General features: G+C 36.8%; 2 protein-coding genes across 5 annotated transcripts in view; one reads left to right on the forward strand and one right to left on the reverse strand.

Moving 5' to 3' along the window:
* Positions 1-15,648, forward strand: part of LOC110832173 (putative glutamate receptor) — a 36,790-nt gene that overhangs the window by 435 nt on the left and 20,707 nt on the right. For 2 of the 3 annotated variants that reach the window (XM_087349630.1, XM_087349621.1), the window contains exon 2: positions 2,143-2,384. In XM_087349630.1, the coding sequence (XP_087205756.1) occupies positions 2,303-2,384 (82 nt within the window). In that variant the 5' untranslated portion in view covers positions 2,143-2,302. Of the gene's footprint in view, positions 1-599; positions 813-2,142; positions 2,385-15,648 lie in introns of those variants that run through there. The other variant, XM_087349626.1, reaches the window with a different exon arrangement.
* Positions 3,795-13,481, reverse strand: LOC110832176 (hemolymph lipopolysaccharide-binding protein). 2 transcript variants are annotated; one of them, XM_022068964.2, is made up of 5 exons: positions 13,299-13,395; positions 11,517-11,667; positions 10,178-10,298; positions 8,973-9,242; positions 3,795-6,744 (listed from the first exon to the last, which is right to left on the reverse strand). In XM_022068964.2, the coding sequence occupies exons 2-5, from the start codon at positions 11,658-11,660 to the stop codon at positions 6,572-6,574; spliced, it is 708 nt and encodes a 235-aa protein (XP_021924656.2). In that variant the 5' UTR covers positions 11,661-11,667; positions 13,299-13,395; the 3' UTR covers positions 3,795-6,571. The 2 variants fall into 2 exon arrangements, with proteins under 2 accessions (XP_021924656.2, XP_087205788.1); XM_087349662.1 differs by lacking the exons at positions 10,178-10,298; positions 11,517-11,667 and having other exon boundaries at positions 13,299-13,481.

Consider the following 15,648-nt stretch of genomic DNA (forward strand, 5'->3'; position numbering starts at 1 on the left):
CGAACCTGAGGTTCAAATTTTTAAACATGTCTTATGAAGACATCTTCAGCAGTTGTTCATACATGCTATAATAGGCATATTCATCGCCCTGATGACGGAGGCAGTATGACCTCTGAAACGTTGGTTAACATCAACCGGACGACACAGCGCAACAACCTAGAAGACAGAAATCTTCTGTTTATTTTACTGTAACACATGCAGTTGATAATTTTCAAATCTCAGCTGACCTCAGTCCTTATGAATATCAGACTCCTTTATGGAGCCGTACATTTCAGTGAGGGTATTATGGTTTGATGTGGATGAAATGCTTATTATAATTTGCCATTTTTTATGGAACTTCATCTGATGGATAAGAGTTATGTGAAAATTATTAAACACATACTCATTTTTACCCAAAAGATGAATCAAGTTCCTTTGAGACAGATAACTTACGATATCAGGGTTTCATAAATATTTATTACAAGCGAGTAGTGATAGTGGAGGGGATTGAAGGTGTTTGAAGGTTGAAGTCTGGTTAACCTTCTTACCAACTGAGCTCCTGTCACATAGAGTTGTGTTTAGTTGTAAATGGCTCACAGGATGCAGCACAATAGCACTGCGCTACGTAGCCCACTAGTAGCATTGCAGTTACTTGGTTCAACTCTTAGCCAGTATCTGAGTCAACACTGTGGACCGCTTTCAAGCAGTAAGCTGCGTTAAAAAAGGAAGATGGCTGTTTTCTGAGTTTGAGTTGTAGTGCCATGTAATCTCATAGAAGTTTACCAGCGTTTCAGATGTTCTTGCTACCTGCATGCTCCGGGCTCGCTTTATGTGTATGTAAGAACTAAACTAGTTAACTAGATGGTTCTTCACCGAACAAACCAAAGCCCTCCACCGGACCCTGTCCTGGGCCAACAAAATCCAGTTTCCTTCAACTCCTGTCTCCCATAGATCCCGCCTGAGATTATCCTCCCATCTACGTCTAGGTCTCCCCAGCGGTCTCTTTCCCTCAGGCTTCCCGAGTAACACTCGGTGCACACCTCTTGTCCCATCCATGCGCGCTACATGTCCCGCCCATCTCATTCTTCTCGACTTAATCAGCCTGACAATACTGGGGGAGGAGTACAGATTTTTAAGCTCATCATTGTGCAGTTTTCTCCACGCCCCATCGTCTTCTCTCTTAGACCCAAATATCCTCCTCAACACCCTGTTCTCAAACACCTACAATCTGTGTTCCTCCCTCTGAGTGAGAGACCATGTTTCGCACCCATACAAAACAACAGGCAAGATTACTTTTTTGTGTACTTTAATTTTTAGGTTCTTAGAAACCAGACGGGAAGACAAAATATTTTGAACTGAGAAGTAGCAAGCATTTTCGGAATTTAGTCTCCTCTTATATCCTTGTGAATATAATTTTGGTTTATTCCTGTATGCTGACGGGATACTAACATGTACTTAGTTTTTTCTGAATTTATTTCTAGGCCCACCTTTCTAACAGCTTCTAGTAAAACTTCTGTCCTCCTCATTATTGTATTTATATTGTCAGACAATAAATTAACATCATCAGCATACGCCAATAGCTGATGTGCCCCATTCAATTTGCATGTATAAGAACTTTATTACAAATATGGTTTGTGTCGATTGGTATAGTCACATGTTCTGGCCTTTTTAAACAACTTTAAGTTCTGTGGAATTAACAGGTCCAGTCATACACGAATGTTTATAAACACAAGTAGGCCTGTAAGACTTCCGTAATCAGTTCATTTAAATGTGTTTAGCAGATATGAGCGTGGTCATTAAGTTGATTCTTGTTTTATCCTGTACGCCACTTTTGACATAGTCTGTTCATATGAACATCATGTTTCGGACTAATGTGGTTCAACCTGATGATAGCCACGTTGTTCTTAAACATGTCGTCCAGTGATCGGAGTGTGAAAAGTAACTTGAAGGAAAAGTACAAGAATTACTCAGAAAGTGGGTAAGGGCGAATGTTTGTAATACGTACACCTTACTTACAAATGACTTTTTTTGCCTTTTTATAAAATAAATATACTTACTTCTTGTTTACTTGTTCCTCAATAGTCCGATTCGTATTATTAACAAATCACATTTATATATCCAGTCATTTATTTTAGTCGTTGTAGATTGTTTCTCCTTTCGTAGATAATAACATTTGGCCACGTGAGGACGCCAGAGGAAGTCCAGTTACCGAATTGCTATATCAGAATAGGAATATCTTAATTTATTCGTTATACTTCAGTGAAGGTGCTGACTATCGTCTTTAGGATACGCCATCAGGACCTCTCACTCGAAGAGAAAGTAAATGCCAATGAACATCTCTTCCAAGGATAACAGCCCGTCTAGGAAATGCGGCCAGATACCGTCAAACAAGTTCACTTCTTCAGGTAACTAAAACAAATTGACTATTGCGTATGGAAATATAGAACACGGTGATCTATAAACAAGTTAGCTTGTGCGTGTTTCATTAGGCATGTAAGCCTACAGCACTTGTTACAATGTTTTAGACATCGAGGTAAATAATATCTTGCCGTTTAGTATGAATTAATATCTCATCTATTATTTTAGCGGATAGTAGATGATGTGAGAGCAACATATGTGCATTATGTAATTTTCGTTTATAAATATTTGTTGACTCAAAATTACAATCGTAAGCGATCACCAACTTACGAATAGCTGTTTCTTAGTTTGCTTAACTTTTATTTATTTATTTAGTGTTCTGTCTGACGACAGGTCCATATGAACAGGATCCTTCCATCCTTTTCTCGGACTGAGACCTGTTCATATACGTTCTTGGCAGATGATCCAGAAGTGGTTTGCCATTGCCTTCTTCTGTGTGTGAATGGAGTAATTGTTGGGATGCCACGGAGAAACCGGGGAAGCCCCCGGAGGAAAACTCCGTGTTGCCTAGACCACGGCCTTACCCAACACAAGTTATAAATTCGGGCACCGCCGGGAATCGAACCCGAGACCTCAGGATTACAAGGCCAGCGTGGCGGTCTTTGCTTAACTACCATCTAGCAATTACTGTACTTATCAGTAAACTAGATTACTACTAGAAACTGTGAAGGTTGTACTGAAAGCCACAATGAGCAATAGATAATTTTGAATTATGTGGGAACTCGTCTTTGGTATGAAATCTGATATATGGAACTATAACCCACAACGGACGACTGTGTTTGCAGTGCAAGGTACGACGATAATCAAAAGTTAGCTAAGAGACTGGCAGCTGCGATTTCTGTATGACATTTTTAATTCGTTGTATATTCCATGTTGTCGTAGTTCTACAAATATAAACCTGTACTTTTAGAGATCGCTGAGAGTAAACGCTATAAATTTCACTTCCGTTTATTTTGTAAATTATAAGATAAACAGGCAAGAGTTAATTAATTAATCATATTCTGAAAACATACGCTCATGTTTTTATATCGTCTGCGATCTAATGCTGCTCTTTTGTGCACGACATTTGTGGTAACGCTTGCGTAGTGTGTGTATGCATGTATGATATCGTAGTTTTATTGTTTAGCAACATTCATAACGCCAAGGATCAAGGAACGCGTGTGGATATTCCGTGTTCAGGTATAGATTGCAAGAGTACATTCATTTTTGCGTGCTTCTGCACACACTATTGAGATTTGCATTATAGTTAGGAAGTTCTAAAGAGTCAATCTTTTGATACTTTCAAGATGACGTTGAAGACAATATTTTATAATCGGAAGTTCGTGGTTCCATCATAATATGGGCATAAGTTTCTTGCAGTTTAGTTTAAAATAAAGTTTTGTTGCGTACGGTACGAGTGTATTATATTTAACATTTATTTTGTTTAATTTATTCTCATGTTTCAATTAAATAATAAGAACAACAATAAAAACTTGAAATACAGTAGGGATTCTTTTTACTCATAAATTTACTTTCTGTTGGCAGACCATTAACCCTTTAAACCGCAGTTATAACTCTACGTGCTGCTTTCTGTAACATATAGTAATTTTTAATTTTGCTCAAAGAGCTTATTTATTGGTTTCACACAATTCATGCATTTAACAGCGGTTATTTCTCTAATCATTATTACCCTAGTGATATTTGTTTTGGAGACTTTTTTTCGAAATGAACTGTTAAATATGATTTGAATGAACTTATTGTTTGAAATATCCACGTACTCACGTAATTACTTTTATAATTACGTTGGAATATTGATGTTATATTTTATTACATCCATGTTTGCTGAAAGTGAATTTTTATTAACAGTAATCATTACAGGAAAGCGGGAGTTTAATTTCAAATGGGTAAGTTAAAATACTTAACTTAACACTTGTCATTACATTCTGCATAGAATAGTTGCATACACAGATTCGGGAATAGAAAAAGAGCTGTGATTATTCATTACAAGACAAATTTAGAGTTTAAAATAAAATATTTAATCATGAATCGGTAACTTTCATTTCACACGTCAAAAAATTGAAAGCTACAGAAAGAGTACATTATAAGTGAATAATTTCAAAGTACGAAGGTCGATTGCGTATTATAATATATTATGTAATATTGTACAAAATATATCATTTACAAAGCAACCAAAAACCAGTCACGTACTCCGGTATAAAAGTAAAATTAGAAGCAGGTTTTCCCCCATGTGATAGACTGTTATATTTAGGTTGTGTTTTAAATAGAACATTCTGTATTTTCAGATATAGTTTTATTAGGAATTCTAACTTGAAATATGGGCCATACAGCCTCTAACAGGAATTATTCTCAATACCACGTCCTCAGGAATAAAGTTACGAAAGTCGGGAGCTAACCATTCACCTTCATCTGGTGCTGAGTTTAAGAATGCGTGGAGCTACGCCTCCACTGTATCATACAATATTTATCACTGTGTTTCTCTGAGATTATAATCATGTGCTACTTTTTAGTTACAGCTTGAATGTCATCTAAACACCTCAGTATATTCTTAGTCTCGTAATATATTTCCGTCAAGAAATGGTCGACGCGTATGTCGTAACAAACCTCCCAGAATATCCTATTCATTTAATGAGCAAATTAGTATCGATTTTGACGAAAGCCTCATGCTTTCTTCACAAATAAATATTGTTTTCGCCTCCAACCCATCCATCATGAAATACACAGAGTAAAATTTATATGATTTCTGCCTTAATGGTGCTTACCATTAACTACAGTTGTACAGAACTGCTTAATTCGGCCGCATGTGTCCTTCAAAGACTATATCTATGGCAATAATTTCTAAAGAGGTAATTAAATATTAATTGTATTTTAACACCCGGCGTTGTTTTACTGCTCCCACCCCTGGACAATGTTAACATAAAATAGATAATCTTAGTTATTTACTTCTTTTTTCTTTGTAAGAATTAACAGTAATAATGACAAATATCAGGATCGAATCCCGGACTTTTAGAATCATAGGTTTATACGCAAACCACTAAACCACTGAGGTGTTACTGTTGCGACAACAGTCACATGAAGACAAGAGTAGGGTCAAATTCCGAAACGTCGCGTGTTTCAAACGTACTTTAGGCAATTAACTGTGCCCAATACTATGTCCTATAAACTTAAATAGGCCTCGACCTCTCCTTCCAACCCGTGCCATTATAATCATGGAATTAAATAAAGTGATAATACATTGTGTGAATCTTAATAGAAACTGTTGTTAAGAAATGTTACCACCACCCAAGCAACACCCTATTAGTGACACTCTGTGGACACTCACCGTCTCCTTGACGGTGATGGCAATTTTGTTCACTATTGAAGACGCGACTGTAGGCAGTTAGCTTGGAACAAGGAAATTCCTTCACATCGGTAAGACTAATAAGGTGTGAGCTGACTAGTAGTGACTGGCTTCATACGCTTCCCCAAACCTGTCCTCGGAACAGGATCAAATATCGTGGCCTTTGAGGGCGGAAGTGACGTGAAGTTCCTTGAAAATACGAGTGATTTACAGAGTTCGTGAATTACGTCTGCGGCCCTTTCAAAAGACGATCAAGGGCAGTTTCTGTGATCCGGTCTAAGCGGCTTCGTGGTGTTAGACCGATCATGATAATGAACAAATTTGTATTGTAACGGTTCAATCTGACGGTTTAACTCTCAGTTGAATTAAGTAGTTCAACGGTGTGAATTTCCGATATTCTCAGCGCTAACACAACTGAAGGAAGCAGATATTGTATGAATACCGTACAACGGTAATTCAATTCAATTCAATTCAATATTAATATTAAAATAAAAGTAAAAATTAAGTAAAATTTCAGTTTCTCGCTGTGATATGATGGTGGCTTTCTTCCGGATTGTAGCACCGTATAGTCTGTTAGGAGTTTACCAATGTTTTAGAGGTCTTTTATCCTCCATCATCAGGGTGATTACTAATCGAAATTATAATGGAGGCAACACGTACTTCTGAAACGTAGGCAGTCTTCTACCAAACTACACGGCGCTACAACTCAGAAGACAGCCATCTACAAGAATAAACACTGTTCAAGAAGTGATTCTCTAAGCAATAAAAATATAGAGATAATATAAAAATTCTAAAATACGTTTCTTTTTAAACGTTGCCCATCTTCTTGACTTGTCACTATGGCAGCTCCATTTCGCAGAAGAACGCGTAGCGGGTATTGCAAGGCAAGTCGTTCAACAGGCCTTCGCGGGTCACTCCCCCGCAGTCTTGATCGGGATCAATTCCAATGGCAGCATTGTTTGGCTGTCCGGATGTGAAGACATAATAACCCGTGCTGTTTAAAGGCTGTCCTGTGACAAACAACGATAACATAAGTTTGTCCATTAAGTAAAGCCAGTGGATATTTTACATATTATCGTACCATAATTGAATGTAAAATTTGCTTGTTTACGTACGAGTGATACATGATTAGTTTTCGCCGGGTTTAAAGTCCAGTACTGAGATAGTACATTAAAATATTTTCGGAGGTTATTAACGACACTTGTGTTACTAATTCGGATGTTTTGTTGAATGCAGAAAAGTGTAAACTATTAATTGTATATGTCACATCTGTTTATCATTTCCACTAATACAAATGACCAACATCTGAGAGTTTCCAGACCTAACCTTACAGATCTTAACAGTCGTCATCTTCAGTTTTAAGGTTCATAGAAATGTTTATTCGAAAGTTAAAAGTATGTTTATGATTTATCTTCATACGAAATTTTACTTAGCTAACAGCAGTTGCTCTTATTTGACATCGTACTGATATCTGTATATGGTTTTCGCATGACAGCCATGTTCTTGTTTTACACTACAACACTGTCATTTTGACAATTTTACATTGACCTGCATTACATGGTGTTTTTTTATCTTATACTAAAAACTGCCAAAATGCTTGTCCGGTTTCGTTCTGAGTTTAGCAGAACTAGATTTAATGTTTTGATCTCGGTTACTTCGTATGATTTTAAGGATTTGATAAAACTGGTAACGCTAAACCACAACGTGTATCACACAAATATTAGCATATAAGTCTAATGACCAACTTTAATTCACTTTATTAATTTAAGGGACGATAGAGGACTTCGTCCTTTCAGTATAATGTGTTCAAACTTTAATCACGACACTTTTATTACTTAATTATGTGGGTTTTATTCGTTTTAACATATTTTGAGGTGGATGTTTTATTGACTGGCTGCATAAATTTTTAAGTGTACCTTCGATTCCTTTGACAGATTTTAACATGTGGCACTATCATTTGGATTCTGCTCTCTCTGTTTACAACGCACTGCATTTAAGCACGCAACAGATGGCTATCGTGCTCTAGAAGCACGCATTAAGCAGTTCTTGCCCTTGGTTTCGTGTTAAATGTGACGCGTGCATATTCGAACGTATATTATTGGATTTTAGAAGAGTGACGTTCTTATGCAAGAAGTTACGTGAATTTAATGTGTAATGGGAATTCCTGCTTGACTGCATGTCTGCCCAAAAGTTTCAATTTTAACACTCGATAGAATTCTTTGAAATTTCTATATTGTGAATCTACGTTAAGAATCTTCCGAATTTAATTTTGATGTACACCGACTAATAATAGCCACAATTTTTCATAGAAGTAAATTTGAATTATATCCAATTTACCAAGAAAGTCTCGTCGTGCAAAATATTAGTAGGTTTACCTAATATAAAGATCCACAACTTTGATCCGGAACACTATTTAGCAAGCGAGTAAGAGACGAAAATACAAGGAATATATTCTTGTATCTGTGCAGTATGATATTTATAATGTTATTACTTTTATAACAATTAGACACGTAAGATATTAAAATTAATGTAAATGATGTACGCAGAATACTAAAAAACAATTTGTGTATTCTTCTCTACAAACTTTTAAACTATTATTTATTTACACGAACCTCAGGCTCCTTTTATTATGAGAGATGAGATTAAGAAGAACGAAGCGGGGCATGCTGGGTACATGCGGAAATTAAGAACTGTATACAAATTTTAGTTAGAAAGCCTAAAGGAAAGACATCAGTTGGAATTCCTATATGAAGAATGGAAAATAATATTGATGTAGATCTTAGGAAATAGTTTGGAAGGTATAGACTGGATTGATCGGGCTCAGGATAGGTATTGGAGGCGGATAATTTTGAGTGCGAAAACGAATCTCCTAGTTCCATAAAAGGCAGGGAATATTTTGACTAGCTGAGCGCACAAGTGACTTCTCAGGAAGGAATCTCCGTTGCGTACTTAGTTAACTGATTAGTTATTCAGTTGGTTGCTTGGTTTATTTGACCAACGCGCTTTAAAGAAATAAGAATTATTTCGTTATAAGTAACATTAGCGTAGACGATTTCTGTCTTAATGGGTTGTTGCGCTGCGATTCATCGCCCTGATGATGGAGGCAGTATGACCTCTGAAACGTTGGTAAACATCGACCAGACTACACGGCGCAACAACCCAGAAGACAGAAATCTTCATACTCATCTTTGTGAAAACCTCAAATCTAACATTAGTGTTGTTTATAAACTGAACTTGCCCAATATAGTTTCATATTGTCCCTCGTTGTAGTGGTCATGATACCCGAGGAAGGCGTGGTTTTTGTCCGTGCTGCTCTTCACTTCGAGATACCTCGCGAATAGACCCTTGATAAGGTTGGCCTCCGCTTTCGAGTTTATGATGGCTAGATGGGCTCCTTCTTGCATGCAGACGCTCAGTGCATCTTTCCAGATGTGACCAGTAGGATGAAACTTGTAGTAGCCCATACGAGGAAATAGTTCGTATCCAGGTGTGGGTGGTTCAGGTGGTGCTGCAAAGCAGAGCTTTGTTGGCATGAATTTCAATGAAATAGTCGACGTAGTAAATATAAATGCCGTTTATGAAATATGCGTTTGATCGATGTCTGAAGAAAACCATTTGCATAAATAAAATCGAGGAATAAATAAAAGAACACTTTTATCAACAACAAAAAACAATTACGCGGAGGTAATTAGAACCCGGTTATAAAATGAAAGGTCCTGGAACATTTTATGCTGTAAATTTCCCTGATAAAGGCTTAAAAATACGTGTGTTACAATAAATGTATAATTTGTAGAAAGTCTGCTAGCATTTAAAGTCAAAATAATTTTACTGATGAAAATGTTTTAAAACAATATTTTTACAGTTACTAGCTTGTTACTCAGAACACATTCAACATTTGTAGAATCTATTAAAGTTGTCCCTGTTTGTTGAGTATTCAGAACGCTGGTTTAAATTAAATTTGTATTGTCTTGGTTCCGTTATCTTATGACTGAAAAAGTTCAACCTACTTTGCATTCAGACATTTATTTTAATTGCATGTCATTAAGCAGCCGTTTGTTCGTAACAACAAGTCTTGTAAATTTGTGCAATATTGTATCTATTAGTCATGTCCTGTCATATTATAATGACCACATGTTTCGGTCGTATGTGTCCACTTTCGGGTCTTTGGTTGACTTCACAAATTACATCACATGTTTCAGCCGCGAATATATAAATATATTTATTATTTAAAATTCGCTATAACCTGCAAAGATTCTCAGTATCAAACGGGTCGTTAGGGTGTTAGTATTATAACCACCTTTTGAGGAAAATGTCAGGCTCCAGCGTTTTTCATGTAAAGTGGCAAAAGGCAGTCGCAGACAAGCATTGTATCCTCTGAACAAAAATTAGATATGTTTCGTCTGAGCTAACCTGTTCAGTGGAAGTGTTCAGTTATTCCTGTACCTGTTAAAGTCGCAGTTAGGTTGATTCTTTCCTGGCCATTACAAGAGATGACGCTCTGTTCCAAATCTACTTCCCATGATGACCTCTCGTCCGTCTTACGCCCATCATGTATCAGTCGTAACTGAATAGAAAATTCATAAACTCGCTGAAATACATGCTATGTTAAATCACGGCCGTTAAATCGATAAACTCTGACTATATAACTGGTACATTGCATAAGTTATTAATAGTACTTATCTATAAACATATAGCCTATATGTCAGCATACAAATTCCAGTTGTCACATTACAATGATTATTCCTCTGTATTGATCACAGTGGACATTTGTTATCTATTAATTTTAGTGAAAGCAAAACTTTGTTTGGAACGTGTATTACTACACAAAATTAACAAAACCAGACGCAGCAATGCTGTTACTGTTAATATCTCATAACTTCACTCGACTGCAATGTTATTGTTAATGGCAGAGAGTTAGAAAGCACAAAGAAGGGACTGTCTCCAGTTGTGTACTACCCTTACCGATTTTCACGAAAATGGGATTATAATTTTGTAAAATACTGACTGGCCTATCCGTATGTCAGTAAGAGAACAGACATTATTACACTTGAAAACAAAACATCAGAAACGGTTGTCCAGCCCTTTTGACTATTATCTCACTTAATTTCGAATATATAGCACTACTCAAGCACTGTTCTAAAGAATCCACCTCGAATTTGAGTGTTTACGTATTGTGAGTTTTATATATCAGCAATTTAATCTTGCAATAGGACTACTGATTAAACTAAATTAAAAACGACAGATAAATTAAAATTAAAATAATTTCCTGAAACGGATATTACGCATAAAAGCGAAATTTGACGGTATTATTTTTTATAACTCTGTATGCGTGCGCAGTTGCTTTGCTGATATCAAAAAATTTTCTGTGCTACATCGGAAAGAAGGGAAACTATAATTTCATGTGTAATAGAACTTAAAATATATCGTTAACCTATAAGAATTGTTAATTATCTGTGCAGAATTAATATTGCTTTAGTTCATTGTTAGTAATTAATTTTACTGCTGGGTGGATTTTTTCTAATGGTACTAATGACACTTAAGACTGTTCCATTACAAAGTAAGTTAGAAACATTTTAAGAAATATATATGACTACAAGACGTACGTGGTTCGACTCATGTAACGATTATATTTGAGCCGTTATTTATCGTAGTGCAGACGTCGATGATCAACAATCTAAACCCGACAAGGCAGTGTATAGTCCTCTGGGGAAAAAAATCTACTGGTTCCATTCGAAAGGAATATTGTTCAGAACTATAGAATGCAGTTGTAATAGTTTGTCACCTGGGCTGTCCACTGGCCTGTTGTGTTCTTCTGACTGACAAGTGAAAACTTCATGGAATTTGAACGAGGTTCAACACAGTTGGAACCTCGATCAGCAGAAACAGCTAAAGCTAGGCCAAACGTTGCGAACACAGCAAATCTCATTCTGTTCCTGTAAAATGCGTACAAGGTATTTGTATATTACCGACATAACAAAACCAAACACTGTCTTTAATTTAGAGAGATACGATGTTAGTATACCGGCAACAATCCAGGCTTGTGTACGAGAGGAATCCGATTGTGATTTTGGTCCCGGTGCGGACTACCATGACCGTGGTTTTGCGTGGTGTTATTCGGTTTCTCCCGGTGATCGCTGTGATTTAACCTTGGTAGAGATCACTGCCACATTCTTTAGAATCGTAGCTGATGTAGGCGTTAATCTTTTAGGATGCTGAGCCACGTATGCTCATACAAGTCGACCAACGGTTCAGAGGTCGGTCAACTTACGCTGTACATATCCCAAAAGGCTGTCATCTTGAAACTCGCCGTGTTAAAAGCCTGACATTTCACTTGTTACTTAAGGATATGTTTACGATATCTTTAATCATTCGTATACGTATGTTTCGGACGGTTCAGAATGTACGTTTTCTCCCATTTTCTAAATTACGATATTTAGTATATGCTCCTAAACGTATTTATTTCTATAAAAATGCTTAGTCTATACCCCTAACCTACAGACTAACATAGATTTTTATAAGAAATTTAAAACTCCAGCCTAAGTTTAGTTGTCTGTATTTTACTTTTATATTTAATCCCGCTATTTTCCCCACTTACTGCCTACATTAGCCACTAGTATTATTGAAATCTGAGTTATCTCGTTTATCGTCCGTAATTTTAGTTTACGTTCCATCATTACGCCTGATTATCTTTCCTTCTTATTCGACAGTTAATAATCCTTGAAGCAGAATAGTGTAATTGATAAACTTAAGAAAGCCTCATCTTATTTCATGATGCACTTATAAAACTAAAACTCTTTTACTGCAGTGAATAGATAGTGCTAACGAGATAATATTGTTTCAGATTCGATTCCATCCGTTCTAAAATCGTGAGTTATTAACTCCAAATCCTAACTCATAATCGTTGGGTTCTTTAATGTAGCCCTACATCGGGGTCAGCCAGTTTTATTCCTGTGAAATCTTACATGCGACTTTTAAATTTTTAAAATTTCTTTCCATGTTTTTTTATTACATCAATATCGGGTCACACATTACCCGTTTTACTAGATACATTTTATATGCACAAATTTATCTTCGCATCTTCAGTTGATTGTCGTTGCACTGACAGAATTTCACATTGTTTCACTTTTTAAATAATGGCAACGGCTGAGAGAGAACTCAGAACATTCTAAATACTAAGCCGGTATGCTAATATGATATTTCCCAACCTTTCTAGTACCACGGATCCCCCCCCCCTTTATTACCTCATACATTTTGATTAACTGGAAAATTGACCAACGAAATATAGAAAGAAGTTACAATTTATTCGTGTTTTTTCTCTTTAAAGTGCAAGCAAAGAAGTATGATGAAAAGGCTTAATCTTTGCAGCAATACAGCGTCAAGAAATATAATAGGGTAGAATATACTCAATTCGCAGACCCCTTAGGCAAAACCTGAGGGCCCCGGTTAAGGAACACGAAACAATGAACCACCGGGGAAGCCGATCTGAAACCCACAAATAACGACAGCGTAGAAAAAAAAATTGGGCTTAAATAAAATGACAAACCGAGTAGATCTCAGCTCTTACCTGCAGTGTAATTAAACGTGTTCTTCTCTATCTCAAAAAACCTCATCTGCAGCTGGGTATGAAATTTGAAAGCCTCTATTGCAAAAACAGAGTGATAATGTTCCATTGTGCTCACAATTTGCCTTTCGAAACTCTTTCCCACATTTTAACAAAGGTGCCTTCTGTACACAGCAGTGCCAACAAACGGAATATTTGCCAGGAAGATACCGTGCGCATTAATACGTCATCCGGAAATCAAACGTGATATCTGAAGGAAGATTTATCTTTGTTTGCATTACTCACTGCTCGAATACGCTGTTATACCGTGAAGTGTAGCAAGTTGGGTTACTCTTATTCATAATCTGAATTTTACCTACGAATCTTTCGAAGCTGCGTTGGGTGTATAAGAAAACGAGTAATGCGAAGTCCTTCTGTCATATTTCATAGTTGCAGGTGGTAAATAAATTCTCTGCTTTTGTTGAACCACAACGTTCATTACCGTGTATCACAAATGCATGTTATTATACTTTTTTAGCCAAACTAATCCAGTCTACGTCATGAGAACCTGTATTTAGGTTTTTTTAATATTATCATTGATACTCGTTAATGAAATAATTGCCGTTATCAGGGAATCGTGATTCATTTTATTCATGTTTAGATTCTATTCTCTTTGCTGACTTGAACAATCTCTGTTATTGTAATGTTGTTCGTGCAAAATATGTTTCGATCCAACCATTTAGCGCATGGATAGACTGGCATCTTAATTTTTTTATAATATTATAAAACTATAATATTATTAAAATGTTTTCTACTTTTATTCTTGATAACGCGTGTTCTCTTATTTATGCTTTATGTGTGGAAACAAATTTTGGTGCTTCAATAAAAATAATTGTATAAGTGGTTGATAATTCAGAAGACATTTATTGTAAAATGTTTATTTTATGTTTTGTGTTAGAATTTAATGATTACTCTCCTCCAATTCATTGCCTTTAATGCTAGCTGGAATCAATAAAAAGCCAATCACAGGTTATTCTACAGTGCACGCTTTCAGTCTACTGTTAATGGACTGAATCTCCTACAAAGAGACCGTTCTATTATCATTATTTTCTTTTTGCTTGACACAAAATGACATCAAGAATGGTCTAATAAATCTGCACCACTGTATAGAAGAAGCGAATAAGTACAGCATAAACTTATTTTTATATAAAATGTCAATAAGCTGTCAGGTTAAAACAGCAAATATGAAGTTAAAATTCGAATTGATATAGACAAACTGATCTTGGACCGTTCTGAAATGTACGAGGTGCGATCGGAAAGTTTCAAGACTGTGTCAATAGAGGGCGAACCGGATGTAGTACGAGCTTCTGCCGATACATTCATAGTGAATCAGTGTGCCAGCCGGCATCATCGAATTAGCATTTGTTTCTTAGTTACGGGCGTTTTGGTAGTGCATTACACCGACCCTCCTGCGATTTCGGAATGGCGTGTGCATCAAATTTTGCCATAGACTCGCCAAAACGGCTACGGAAACCTATGAAATCCTAAAGCAAGCATTTGGGGAGTCCGCAATGGGTCGTGCACAAACTTTTGTGTGGCATTCACGTTTTAAAAATGGCCGAACCTCTGTCGATGATGACGAGCGTTCTGGACGACCATCTTCGAGCACAACGCCCGAAAATTTTACGAAGATTCAGGAGGCCATTCACGAAGATCGACGTCGTACCATCAACGACTTGTGCGATATTGTTGGGATAGGCTATGGGACCTGTCAGCTGATTCTAAAGGAAGAACTCCACATGCGACGCATCCTGTCTGATGACCAGAAGCAGAATCGACTTCTCGTTTGTCAGGAGCTCAAAGATCTTTCAAGAATCGACCCTAATTTCATTTCTAAGCTCCGTGTGACTTCTTCCTCTTCCCAAAGATGAAAATTCAGCTAAAGGGAAGGAGATTTGAGACGATAGAAGAGATTCAGGCAGAATCGCAGATGGTGCTTGACAGGCTGACAAAGAAAGATTTCCAAGGATGCTTCCAGGCTTGGCAGCGGCGCTGGGATCGTTGTGTTCACTCCCAGGGGAACTACTTCGAGGGTGATGGATGAATTTAATACCTGAGATAAGTGTACGGGTTTTTATAGGCGCAGTCTGAAAACATTTCGATCGCACCTCGTATACATTATCTAGTTACACTGACTTTGCTGCAGAATCGATAGAAGTCGTTTGACTTGTTTCCTGTCAATACTCTCTTTGTACAGAGTGTGAGTAATATACATAATTAACACTAGGCACACCTACAAAAAATGTTTGGCGAATTTAATTATACGACTTATCATAACAATAAAACTTCTACTTTGTATGAAGTTCAAACTGAA

Source organism: Zootermopsis nevadensis, unplaced genomic scaffold (genome assembly GCF_977971745.1).
Source record: "Zootermopsis nevadensis isolate Lab colony 2312 unplaced genomic scaffold, Znev_1.0 Znev_ptg000002l, whole genome shotgun sequence".
Taxonomy (NCBI): Eukaryota; Metazoa; Arthropoda; class Insecta; order Blattodea; family Termopsidae; genus Zootermopsis; species Zootermopsis nevadensis.